A 13,463-nucleotide genomic window follows, 5' to 3' on the forward strand; every position below is an offset into this window, starting at 1 on the left:
ACAGGAAAAAAAAAATTCATATTCTTGAATTGAAAAAAAGAAGAAAAAAGAAATCTAGATTTGAAAGGTAGCGTTTAATGATTACTATTTAGAATCTGCTGGACGCCCTTGTTCAGCTCATCACACCCACACCTGCACGCAGTAGTTTGTGATGGGGAAAGGGGTGTCGAAAGGCTTTAAAATAATTTTTTTTTGTATAATTTTATGTTTACTAATTTTTATACTTATTGAATTTTATATTATATACGATTTTATATTTTATATATAAGTCGTCGAAAGTTACAGGACAGTTCAAAAGATGATGCTATTTGGCGATGAAGCACGAGTCGATTGTAACTGCCTGTTCCTATAATTTGAGATTTATGATCATTTGTTATTTTATTATAGGGACTTGCATTATCGAAAACAAATGGCTCTTGCAACTTGATATTACGATCTTTCCTCTGGTAGAAAAAAAAATACTAGGGAAAAAACTACTAGGTGACATAATTTCGTCAAAGTCCTGGGGGCGGGGGTGGGCAAAATTGGAGCCAATTTACGTATTTCAAGTGAAAATGACAGTAATAACTAGAAATTCAGCCGTATAGTTCCAAAAAGGTAATTTTTAGCACTATAAAATTACTACAAATGTACTTTATAATATAATAAAGGTACGTATGTACTAATAAAAACTGATTCTGCTTGAATCATGCAGGTTTATCTTAGTTTGGACAAGATTTTGAGGAAACTAAATTTCAGCTGGGGGATCAAACTCAGATCTGGGGAGGGGACCAGGTTTATCTTAGTTTGGACAAGATTTTGGAGGAAAGTTTTTGCTGGGGGAGCAAACTCGGATCGTTTTTAAATCCCATTTGATTCCATGCCTATATATATATATATATATATATATATATATATATATATATATATATATATATATATATATATATATATATATATATATATATATATATATATATATATATATATAAATAATATATATATATATATAATATATATATATATATATATATATATATTTATATATATATATTATGTATATATATATATATATATATTATGTATATATATATATATATATATATATATATATATATATATATATATATATATATATATATATATATATATATATATATATATATATATATATGTCATGAAAAGAGAAATCACCAATGCAACAGCACAAACACGTAAAAAAAAGACAGAAGGAGAAAAGGAAGACTGTTTTCCTAAATTAGTGACTAATATAGACCAGCACTTGAATGACGCCTTAACCCTACTCATCCATACAATCACATAGGTCAAAAAGCATAGCCAAACACAATCAACCATAAAGAATAATCCATGGACAGGCAGTCATGTCGTCAATAAGTATAAGTCGTCTTTTACCAAACAATAGAAAAAATAATAAAGACAAATAATTCAGAGGCAACAACCCAACACAAGGGCTCATCAGGAGAATACACCGGCCTATAGGGTTTTGCCACCTTAAATTCTCTACCCAGCCAAGTGTTGTGGCTATCACAGAATATCTAGGGCATCCCCGTGTCAGGTATCACCCCCAAAATACATGCCTATGAAAAAAAAACAGCAAATGTAAAACAACCAAGTAACACCAAAACAAGCTTATCCTGTTAATATATCCCTCTTTTTAGCAACAATAGGTAAACTAAATATGATAAAATTTACCAAATCACAAATATTAACTCATTGCAAAAAAAAAAATATTTAATGAACTAAACAATTATAGAATTCATCTTTACCATGTGGCTATTTTTTAAAAAAAATCCGCTCTATTAGAAACACAATTCAAAATAAATGGCGCTGCATCATCATTTGTCGAACCTCCGAATTTAGTTGAAAATTTCTTTAAGTATTTCCAGATAACTCTTTTGATATTTGATATTTATAATATATATATATATATATATATATATATATATATATACATATATATATATATATATATATATTTATAGTAAATACATATATTATATATTATATACATCTATCTTTATATATAAAAATAAGTTGTCTGTGTGTGTGTGTGTCGAGTGACGTCATGTTTGTGTGTCGACTGACGTCATATTTGTCGACTGACGTCATTTTAAGGATTGATCTGTATGCGTCATGAAGTTGTTTGTCGACTGACGTCATGTTTGTCAACTGATGAAATTACATACCGGGACACCGGGACACAGGGAATATAAATGACGACCGGGAACCTCAAAGAGAAATTACAGACTGGGACACCCGGACACAAATCACGACCGGGACACAGGGAATATAAATGACGACCAGGACACAGGGACACAACTACAACGGGGACACCGGGGGCACAGGCGGGATATATAAATGACGACCGGGACACAGGGATTGTTCGAATAGAAATTATAGACCGGGACACAAATGACGACCGGGACACCAGGATACAGGGAATTTAAATGACGACCGAGACACTCAAAGATAAATTACAAACTGGGACACCGGGACACAAATGACGACCGGGACACACGGATTGTTCGAATAGAAATTACAGACCGGGACGCAAATGACGACCGGGACACCGGGATACAGGGAACATAAATGACGACCGGGACACAGGGAATATAAATGACGACCGGGACACAGGGACACATCATTAGAATAATGAGGTATATATCTGAATACGGATTGTTTTTCCCATGGACAATTATACGTTGCATGTTCAAGAGTCAGTAAACCTGACAATCTATTTATATGCACAGACAATGGGACAGCGAAGAATGTTGTACACCCCACCAACTAGGTGTTGGGGTGGCGCTTCGCACCGCCTAGTATATTATATATATATTATATATATATATATATATATATATATATATATATATATATATATATATATATATATATATATATATATTGTATATATATATATATATATATATATATATATATATATATATTATTTATATATAATATATACAGCTAGTATATTATATAAATATTATATATATATACATATATATATAGGCACGGAATCAAATGGGGTTTAAAAACGCTCCTGGACTTAGATTAGGCTGATGATTTAAGCATATTAAATGAAAGTGTGAGCAAAATGAATGAATTCTTAGAGGTTTTGCGAGTTCAGGGTGCTAAAATAGGCTTGAAAATTAATGTTAAGAAGACTAAGTCACTAAGACTATTGATAAGTGAAGATGAACAGGTGACATTAGGTAATGAAAAGATTGATCAGGTTGGGAGCTTCAGTTACTTTGGTAGTATTATTAGTAAAGATGGTGGGAGCAGTGAAGATGTTAAAAGTAGAATAGCTAAGGCTCAGGGTGTTTTTTCACCGTTAAAAAAGTTTGGAAGAATAGAAAGATAAGTCTGCAAACCAAGATTAGAATATTGGAAGCTACAGTGATGACAGTGGTCAAATATGGCTCTGAAGCATGGACGCTCCGAAAAGCTGATGAAAATTTACTAGAGGTTTGCCAAAGGAATTGCCTGCGGATTGTTCTGGGTACTCGGCTGACTGACCGTATTTAAAACAGTAGGTTTTACAAAAAATGTGATTCAGTCCCGCTTTCTAAGGCTATAATGAAAGAAACGTTGAGATGGCTAGAAAACGTTCTACGGATGAAGAACAACAGATTACCGAAGATTGTCCTTTTTGGCCAACCGTTTAAGGCCACACGGAAAGCAGGTCGTCCTTGTCTGGCTTGGGAGGATGTTATAGATAAATATTTAAAGGAAATGGGAACTTACTGGGAGTGTGTAAAGAGGGAGGCTTTAAATAGATTAAGTTGGAGGAGGTGCGTGCGTAGCTGTGTTGGCCTCAGGCGGCTTGGTGCTGCAGTGAGTTATTAGTAGTAGTAGTAGAACATATATATATATAAATATATTTATATATATATATATATATATATATATATATATATATATATATATATATATATATATATATATATATATATATATACATATATATATATATATATATATATATATATATGTTACAATATGTATATATAATGTTAAAATATATGACATATAATGTTGTTAAAACATATTTAACAACATTATATATATAAAACATATTTAAAACATATATATATATATATATATATATATATATAAATATACATATATATAAACTTTTTTCAGAATTACAAATTTAGATCCCTCTAAAGTTTAAACAGAAATATTTTTTGTAGGGGATGAAAGTTGGTGCATAACGCTAAAATAAAACCAAAAAAAGTGAAAAAAAAAAACAAAAGTGAAAGGAATTATCTGAAAAATTGTTCACTCTTATAATTTCAATGAGGTTTGTAGTCCTTCCCCTCAGAAGCTGCTCCTTTTGGAATAAGCAAAGCTACATCTTCATTATTACTGAAAATTTGTTTATTTTTTTCGCTTTTGATATTGTCAATGGATTTTGGTTTGATATTGTCAGACTTTAGTTACTAAGAAAATCGTGAATTCTAAACTTAATTAAAATGAAAAGAGCATTATGATATTAATGCTCATTTCGGGTCTACAAAAAAAAGGATGCACAATCTTGTTTTGAATTGAGGGCAAGGAGGGAAAGACCTATCTCTCCTATTTGACTGTTTTTTTCTTGAATGCATGTTAAAACCGAAATATAAGGCTAAAGGCATTTACTTTTCTCCATTTTCTTCATTTTGTTTTTCTCCTGTTGAATATCAGCTCAAAGAAACCTTTTTAATTTTTAAACCATTTTTTATTGTGGTGGTACTAGCTGAAAAAGCAAAACTCCCATTTTAATTGCCCTCTCATATTTCTATGTTTATTGGTTCTTTTGAAAATGAAAAGATAATGGTCATTTATAATTGGTCTTTTATAATTTTTATTTATTTTGGTCTTTTTTATAATAATGGTCTTTTATAATTTTTCCCGTTTTGAGAGACGTTCAAACTCTAAACCCATGATTCTCAACAAAGGGTGACAATATTTTGCTGGGTTATGGGCGGGGCCTTTACCTTTCGACTGACCATATGTATGACGTGTACCTATACTTCAGATCCTTAATTCGAAAAAAACTCTCTTGTGAATGACGTCAAATTCATATGCATTTAAAGATAAAAAAATACGCATTTTGTACTGACATCATGCATTCTTTAACAATTCTTTATTTCGATTTCGATTTATATTCGATTTGACGATCGAAGAGAATATAAAAATTATTGGCAGCATGGGTGCAATTTTCGTTGTCTGGAGATCAAACCTTATAATTTAAGTAAATTCAGTCCCAGCATACAAAAATTAATGTTTTGTGGAAATTTTCAAGTATATTTTTACTGACTGAGTTCCCGAAAGTAGTAATTCAGGGTTCTGGCCCCTATGGCCTTCGAAGTTTGTGCTTATCGTCGATATGTCTCATCATAAAAATAAAGATTGGCCGTGTGTTTCTAGAGGCCGAAAAAAAGGTAGTTTTTGTCGATAAAAGATGTGCGAGTGTAAAAGTTTATTTTTTATAGGGAAAAGAGATGTTTGATGGGCAGATCATTGCTGAACGATTCTGGATATCTTCAAATATCAACATACCTAGTGTCCTTAAAGATACAATTCCATCTTATCGGTGCGTTGCTGAAGGTGATTACGATGAAGCTCATTGGAAAGATTTTTCTTATAAAGAAATATGTAAGTTCCCCTGTTCTCTCTTCAACACCCCGCTCATTGCGCTAAAGTTTGACTCTTTCTCTCAATTCTACTTTTGAACATTAAAAAACTTTAGCGTAAAGAGCGGGGTTTTGAAGAGAGAACAACCTCTATCATATACGGAGTAATTTCTGTTTGTTTTAAGTTTTAATGTCACTTTTTACTTTCGGTTAAAACATTTGTTTTTTTTAATTTAATTTCTGAAGGTTTGTGAATTATTCCATGTTTTGATTTTGGTTCTCCGCACAGGACTAATTACAGCGAAATTTCAATATTACTTTATATCTGGCTAAATGGCTTCCTCGTAGTTTTGATCGGACCATTTTTAGAAGAAAAGGAGTGGAGGAGGAGCCCTAGTTTCCCTCCAATTTTTTGCTCCTTAAAAGGCAACTAGAACTTTTAATTTTTACGAACGTTTTTACTAGTAAAAATATACCTAACTTACGAAAAACTTACGTAACGAACTTCTATATTCATATATTTTTTTTACTTATATGAGGGAGTTCGCCCCCTCGTGAATTCCTCGCTCTTCACACTAAAGCTTAAATTTCGTCCCAGTACCTTAAGAATGGCCCCTGATTCACAAATGCCGTAAAATAAATGGTTGAAATTACTAAAAGTACTTTAGCGTAAAGAACAAGGTATTAGGAGGAAGTGAATCACTCACATACATAATAATTTCTGTTCGTTTTAAGTTTTAATGCTGCTCTGTACTTTTCCCAATCCAAAATTTCTTCATATTTATTTTTCATTGTTTTTCTAATAGTGCTAGAAAGCGCTGGTCAAAGTTTGTAACATGTTGCCCCTCCCACGGGGACTGTGGGGGAATAAATCGTCCCCAAGACATAGTTATAAGGTTTTTAGACTATGTTCAATAAAACAGCTATCTCAGAATTTTTATCCGGTGACTTTTGGAAAATCATTGGCAGGAGAGGGGGCCAAGGTACCCTCCAATTTTTTAGTCTCTTAAAAAGGACACAAGAGCTTTTTGTTTCCATCAGAAAGAGCCCTCTTGCAACAATCTAGGACTACTGGGTCGATACGATCACCCCCGGAAATATAAAGAAGAAAAAAAACAAATGAACACGCGTGATCTGCCTTCTGGTCATAAATTAAAAATGCCACAGTTTTGTAGATAGGAGCTTGAAACCTCTACAGTAGAGTTCTCTGATACACCGAATGTGATGGTGGGATTTTCGTTAAGATTCTATGAGTTTTAGGGCGTGTTTTCTCCTATTTTTCTAAAATAAGGCAAATTTTCTCAGGCTCGTAACTTTTGATGGCTAAAAACAAACTTGATGAAACTTATATATTTAAAATCAGCATTAAAATGCAATTCTTTTTATGTAACTATTGGTATCAAAATTTCGCATTTAGAGTTTTGGTCACTATTGAGCCGGGACACTTCTTACTACAGTTTGTTACCACGAACTGTTTGATTTACTGGTAATATATATAAGCAAATTGTACGAATTTCCAGGAGGGGGGATGCCAGCCCATTTATAGCTGACTTGTTCTTAAGTCTACTCGAATATAGATGTATGATGGATAAGAATAATCCAAATAGTTTAAAACATGTTTTATCAAATAAAAACGATATTTAGAGGATATTTTGGTTTTAAACTGTCATGAATTTATTGATATTTCTAAAAAAATGTACCCATCAGAGCTGACTCTTGAGCCTAGTCATGACACAGGTCTAGAGAAGCATTTCTTAGATTAGAATATTAATATTTCTGATAATAATAACTTAGGTTTTAAAATGTATAATAAAACAGATTATTTTGATTTTGGAGTGATTCATTTCCCGTTCCCTGAAAGTAGTCAAATATCACATATTCAGCATTTTATTCAGAGTTACTTATATATGCAAGGATTTGTAGCAGTTATATTGATTTTAAAAATAGAGGTGAAATTTCAAGCCAAAAATTGATTTTAATAGGTTTCTCTGCAAATAAATTGACCTAGCAATTAAAAAAATTTAGCTTTCAGTATAACGAAATTTTAAATAAATACCGAAAGAATTACCTTGAAATACTTAGCGAAATCTTTGCTTGATTACGATTTTCCTTATTAAAGAGTTTCCGAAGAATTTTGCACATGTTGTATTTTCAAAAAGTCTTAATTTGCATTCATATCAAGGAATTTTATTTAAGTTATGTTTGCATCAATAGAGACGATTGATATAGTGTACACATTTTAATAATTGTTCAGTAATAATATAGAATGTGCATAGGAATGATCATTCAGATTAACATAAATATTCGAGGACCAAAATCAAGGTTTAACAAGCTAGTTCTGGATTTATTTGGTTGTTTTACATTTTTTCATAGGTATGTATTTTGGGGGTGATGCCTAACAAGGGGATGCCATGGGGAAAATATGGTAGGCACGCCACTTGCCTGGTTAGAGAATTTAAAGTGCTTAAACCCTATAGGCAAGTTTGTATTCTTAGTTTGGGCCCTTGTGCTGGGTGGTCGCCTTTGAATTATTTGTCTTAATTTTTTTAATATTCGGTATATGACGACTAATACTTGCTTACAAAATGACTGCATGTCCATAGATTATGCCTTGCCCTTGTTTTTGTATGGCTATGCTGTTTGACCTGTGTAAATGGATGGATAAGTAAGGTCAAGGCCTTGTTCAAGTACTGATCTATTTAAATTACTAAAGTAGGAAAATAGTCATCCTTTCCCTTTCTTTCTTTTCTTTTCATGATGTGGATTTGTTTCTGTGTTTGTGTTGTTGCACTGGTGATTCTTTTTCGGAAAAATAGAAAAAATGAAGTATTTTTAACTTACGAACGGTTAATCAGATCATCTTGGAATTTGATAGTTGGAAGGATATCATGTTTCAGAGCTCTTATTTTAAATACCGACCGGAAGTGGTGACATTAGGGGGGTAGTTGGGAGGGGGAAACCTAAAATCTTGGAAAACACTTACTTAGAGTGGAGGGATCGGGATGAAACTTGGTGGGAAAACCAAGTATGAGTCCTAGATACATGATTGACATAACCGGAACAGATCTGTTCTCTTTGGGGTAGTTGAGGAGGGGGTTAATTCGGAAAAATAAAAAAAAATGAGGTAGTTTTAACTTACGAACGGGTGATCGGATTTCAATTAAATTTGATATTTAGAAGGATATTGTGTCTCAAAGCTTTATTTTAAATCTCCACTGGATTTGGTGACTTTTGGGGGAGTTTGGGAGGGGGGACCTAAAATTATGGAGAAGTTTAGAGTGGAGGGATCGGGATGAAACCTGGTGGGAAAAATACGAAGAAGTCTACATTGACATAATTGGAACAGATTCGATCTAATGGAGGGGGAGAGGGTTAGTTCGGAAAAATTAGAAAAAATTACGTATTTTTAACTTACGAAGGAGTGATTGGATCTTCATGAAACTTCATATTTAGAAGAACCTCGTAATTCAGATCTCTTAATTTTAATTTCAACTGGATCTAGCGTCAAGGGGGGGACAGTTGGGGGGGACTGGAAATCTTAGAAAATACTTAAAGCGGGGAGATAAGGATGAAACTGAATATGAAGAATAAAACAAGTATAAGATACGTGACTGACATAACCGGACTGGATCAGCTCTCTTTGGTGGAGTTGGGGGGGGGGTAATATGGAAAAATGAGGTATCTCTAGCTTACGAACGGGTGACCAGACCTTAATGAAATTTGATATTTAGAAGGATCTTGTGCTTTAAAGCTTTTATCTTAAATTCTGACGAGATCCTGTTGCATTGGGGGGAGTTGGAGGGGGAAACCGGAAATACTTAGAAAACGTGAAAATTGGGGTATTTTTATCTTACGAATAGGTGATCGGATCTTAATGAATCTTGATATATAGAAGGATCTTATGTCTCAGATGCTCAATTTTCGACGTGAATTGGATCTGGGGACATATGGGGTTGGAGGAGGGAAACAGAAATCTTGGAAAACGCTTATAGTGGAGAGATCGGGATGAAAGGTGATGGGAAGAATGAGCACAAATTCTAGATGCGTGAATGACATAATTGGAACGAATCCATTCTCTTTGGAGAAGCTGGGGGGTTTTAATTTGGAAGAATTAGAAATATTGAGGTATTTTAACATCAGAACGGGTGACTGGATCTTAATGAAATTTGGTATATAGAAGGAATCCATGTCTCAGAGCTCTTTTTTCAAATCTCTTCCAGATCTGTTAACGTTTGGGGGAGTTGGAGGGGGAAATCGGAAATCTCTGAAAACGCTTAGAGTGGAGGAATCGGGATGAAGCTTGGTGGACAGAATAAGCAAATGTCGTAGATACGTGATTGCCGTAACCGTACTGGATTCACTCTCTTTTGGGGAGCTGGGGGGTGGGGTTCAGTGCTTTGGCGAATTTGGTGCTTTTGGACGTGCTAAGATGATGAAAATTGGTAGGCGAGTCAGGCAGCTGCAAAAATTGACTTGATAAAGTTGTTTTCCTAGATTCGACCATCTGGGGGGCTAAAGGAAGAGGAAAAATTTGAGAAAATAAGGTATTTATAGCTTACGAGTGGGTGATCGGATCTTAATGAATTTTGATATTTAGAAGGATATCGTGACTCAGAGCTATTATTTTAAATCCCGACCGGTATTAAGCCTCTGATTTTCCTTTTAAATCAATCTTTTCGTTCTTAAAATTTTGTTTGAGCTCATACCATATGAGCTCTTAGCTGTTCTTGCCTCGTTACAAGACTACTCGTTGCAAGACTGAACTCAAGTACTTTTACAAGACTGTACTCGTTGCTCCAGATAAATTTAATATTTCACTGTCATGACAACGCAAGCTTAAATGTCCAATAAAATCTCCATTATTGCTTGTCTTATTGTTCAAATATTTGTATTTGTTAATATTCAGCGCAACGATAACCTTATCATGCACAAACTATTTCTTGATATTTTTCTAACATAAAAATTGTGGTCAAAATGCGTATTTTATTTTTATTTGAAATTTAGAATATATCCCAGGTGAATTTCTTTTGGTGTAAATATGTAGTCATTTTAAGACATGAAATATGTTTCTAAGTTCAAAAATACTCGCAAGTTCCAAAAAGAAATTCTAGGCTAAGAAATTTACTTAAAAATAATTGAAAATATATCAAAGTAATGCAATGAAATATTTTTTATTGTTATAACGGAATGTACAATATCATCATAAAATTTTTAATATTTTGAGTCCGTTCCAAAAATAAAATCATCGTGTTTTATTTTGACTTGGCACTTATTTTGTTTTGAAGTCATATGCGGCATTTAACATGGTTTCACTTATAAGTTCGTCTCACATTTTATCCTTACTATTATTCTGTTCAATGATGGTATCTTATTTTAAAATATCGATGATACAATTAACGTCCACTAATGTTTTGCTTTTCATTGCGTTGTTTTTAATTTTCTTGGTGGTATTAGCGATATTCTTCCTATTATTGTCTACGGTATTCATTATTACTTGAGAATACTCATCCCATTCGGTGGCTAGTCGATGTTTCTTGACATTTGTAGTCTAACAATAAGTACTCTAGGCTTTATTTGATTGCCACTAGCACCTTCAAGTTCGTCAAAGTAGAGCTATTCATATGTTTCTATGAACCGAAAAAGTCTATTCACAATGTTATCATTCTGAACTCTGTTATAAGTACACTTGATGTTATTTTAAGACATGAAAACAATTGATAGTCCCCAAGAAAAAAAAATTAAGTCCCCAAGAAAGATTTTACATAATAAACTTGTTTATTATCAATAGAAAAACACATATTTACATAAAACAATTATTACTTATCACCATTCTTTAACTACTTGGTGTGGTCCCAATTTATACTATGAGTTTCATTCTTCTTCCTAAAATGTCTTATGCACATATTTTGAAAAGGAATGGGTCTTGTAATATATGCATTAAGAATTTGAATAGGGGTATATTCGGTTCGCATTTTTCAATTATCCTTAGGCAAATTTCCATTAAAAAAACGTTTCACTTCCAAAAAACTACATATTTCTTTTATTTGATCATAAATAGTGTACATTTTCTTCCGACGTTCATAGAATAGTGGGATCACTCCAATATAAATATGCATATAATTCGATCGTTTTAACGAACTACTCCATATGTCTTTTTTGTAGGCAGACAAAATATAATTTGAATGTCATTGATAGCACGGCAATTCACTAAAGTCCATATTGACCACTAAAAATGCAAACTCAAAAATCACACCACATGAGGACTTCCTTAAAAAAATATAATCTCAATCGCATACACCAAACATTTACAAAACGTATTGAGCTCACTTCGTCTAATGATAAAAAAGAAAATCAAAAAATATATCTAAGCTTTAAGGAAAAAAAATTATAAGTTCAATAAAAAGATCTCCCCAAAAATCTCCTCAAGTCCCAAGTCTCAAAAAGTCCCGAAAAAATTCGAGGTGTTCTTATAAACTAACAATGATCTATATACACATCGATAGCACTTGGAGAATGTAAATGTCTTTTTGATAAACCGAAACTGTATGAAAAACAATAATCAATAATCGATAATCAGTAATCGAAATTAAAAAAATTAAGTCCTACAAAATTCTAAAAGTCCAAAATAACTAAACGTCAGAATCAAAAATAAATAAGATTTGCCTCAAGGGCTAAGCTCGTGAGCAACCTCAAGGCAATGTTTATGCGCTTTTTAGTTTTGATGTTGCTCTGTATCGTCTCTTGAAGGTCCAGGTTCAAAAATAATCCATGCATTTGATTCAATAGCCCAAGAATGGCTAGTAGGGAGAGATATTATTTGAAACGAATGATTCTATATGATTTACAAAAACATAAAATTCGGTTAATGTTCGTCGTCTGTTTTGATATTGTTCTTTACAGTCCCCTGAAGCTCCAGGTTCAAAAACATTCCACGTATTGAATTCAATAGCTCAGGAACGGTTAGATATTTTTTTGAAACTAATGATTGTAGATAATATACAAAACCATAAAATTTGGTAAATGTTCTTCTTCTGTTTTGATATTTTTCTTTACAGTCCCCTGAAGGACCAGGCCCTGAAGATTCCACGGATTCTATTCAATAGCTCAAGAATGACTAGTATGGAGGTTTGCTTTTAAAATTAAAGATGATATACATACAATTCTAACTTAAGGGAATGTAAATGCCTTTTGATAGCCAAAACTGTATGAAAACAGTCCTTATGTACTAAGCATACAAAAAAATATATAGATTACGAGCCTCTTGTATATTTCACTCCTCATGAAATTCCTTTTAGAAATTTTGCCTGATCAAACTCAATTTGTCTATTGAAAATAATTTGGGCGAATTCCCATTCTTTATATTTTGGCATTCAACTGCACCCATTACAGGAAGCCCATTTCCAGGTCTCTTGTCATCAGTTCTCTTGTTAACAAAGTTGAATTGTTATATCTGGCTGTACAGCTGCTTAACCAGAACAGGAACTGTAGGAGGGGTGCCCGGTGCTTCAATGGGACTGGAAAATAGGTTACACTCTGGAAAATTAGTTACAAAAATTAGCTTTTCGAATATACATTGCTTAAGCAATAGTGCCTTTAGTGAACCCTCGTCCAAGTATTATTAAGTGAAGAAAACAGAAATGAAGTTACAACAAAATTTTAGCTAAGCTTATCTGGAATTTCATATATATTTGTAACTAATTTCCTGAAAAGAGCAGTTTTTAGCCAAAACTTATTTTTTATGGTCTGAATAATTTATGCCATTTGATATTTAGATGTGCCTGTATACGTAAGGTTCAAGGGGGTATTCAGAAGTCTTGTTCAGGGGAGGCAGACATT

At 32.9% G+C, this 13,463-nt stretch overlaps 1 protein-coding gene across 3 annotated transcripts in view; it reads left to right on the forward strand.

Moving 5' to 3' along the window:
* LOC136043706 (roundabout homolog 1-like) overlaps window positions 1-13,463 on the forward strand; it is a 156,630-nt gene that overhangs the window by 87,455 nt on the left and 55,712 nt on the right. For all 3 annotated transcript variants that reach the window (XM_065728595.1, XM_065728594.1, XM_065728596.1), the window contains exon 6: window positions 5,487-5,649. In XM_065728595.1, the coding sequence (XP_065584667.1) occupies window positions 5,487-5,649 (163 nt within the window). The remainder of the gene's footprint in view (window positions 1-5,486; window positions 5,650-13,463) is intronic.

Source organism: Artemia franciscana, unplaced genomic scaffold (assembly GCF_032884065.1).
Source record: "Artemia franciscana unplaced genomic scaffold, ASM3288406v1 Scaffold_855, whole genome shotgun sequence".
In the NCBI taxonomy this organism is placed as follows: domain Eukaryota; kingdom Metazoa; phylum Arthropoda; class Branchiopoda; order Anostraca; family Artemiidae; genus Artemia; species Artemia franciscana.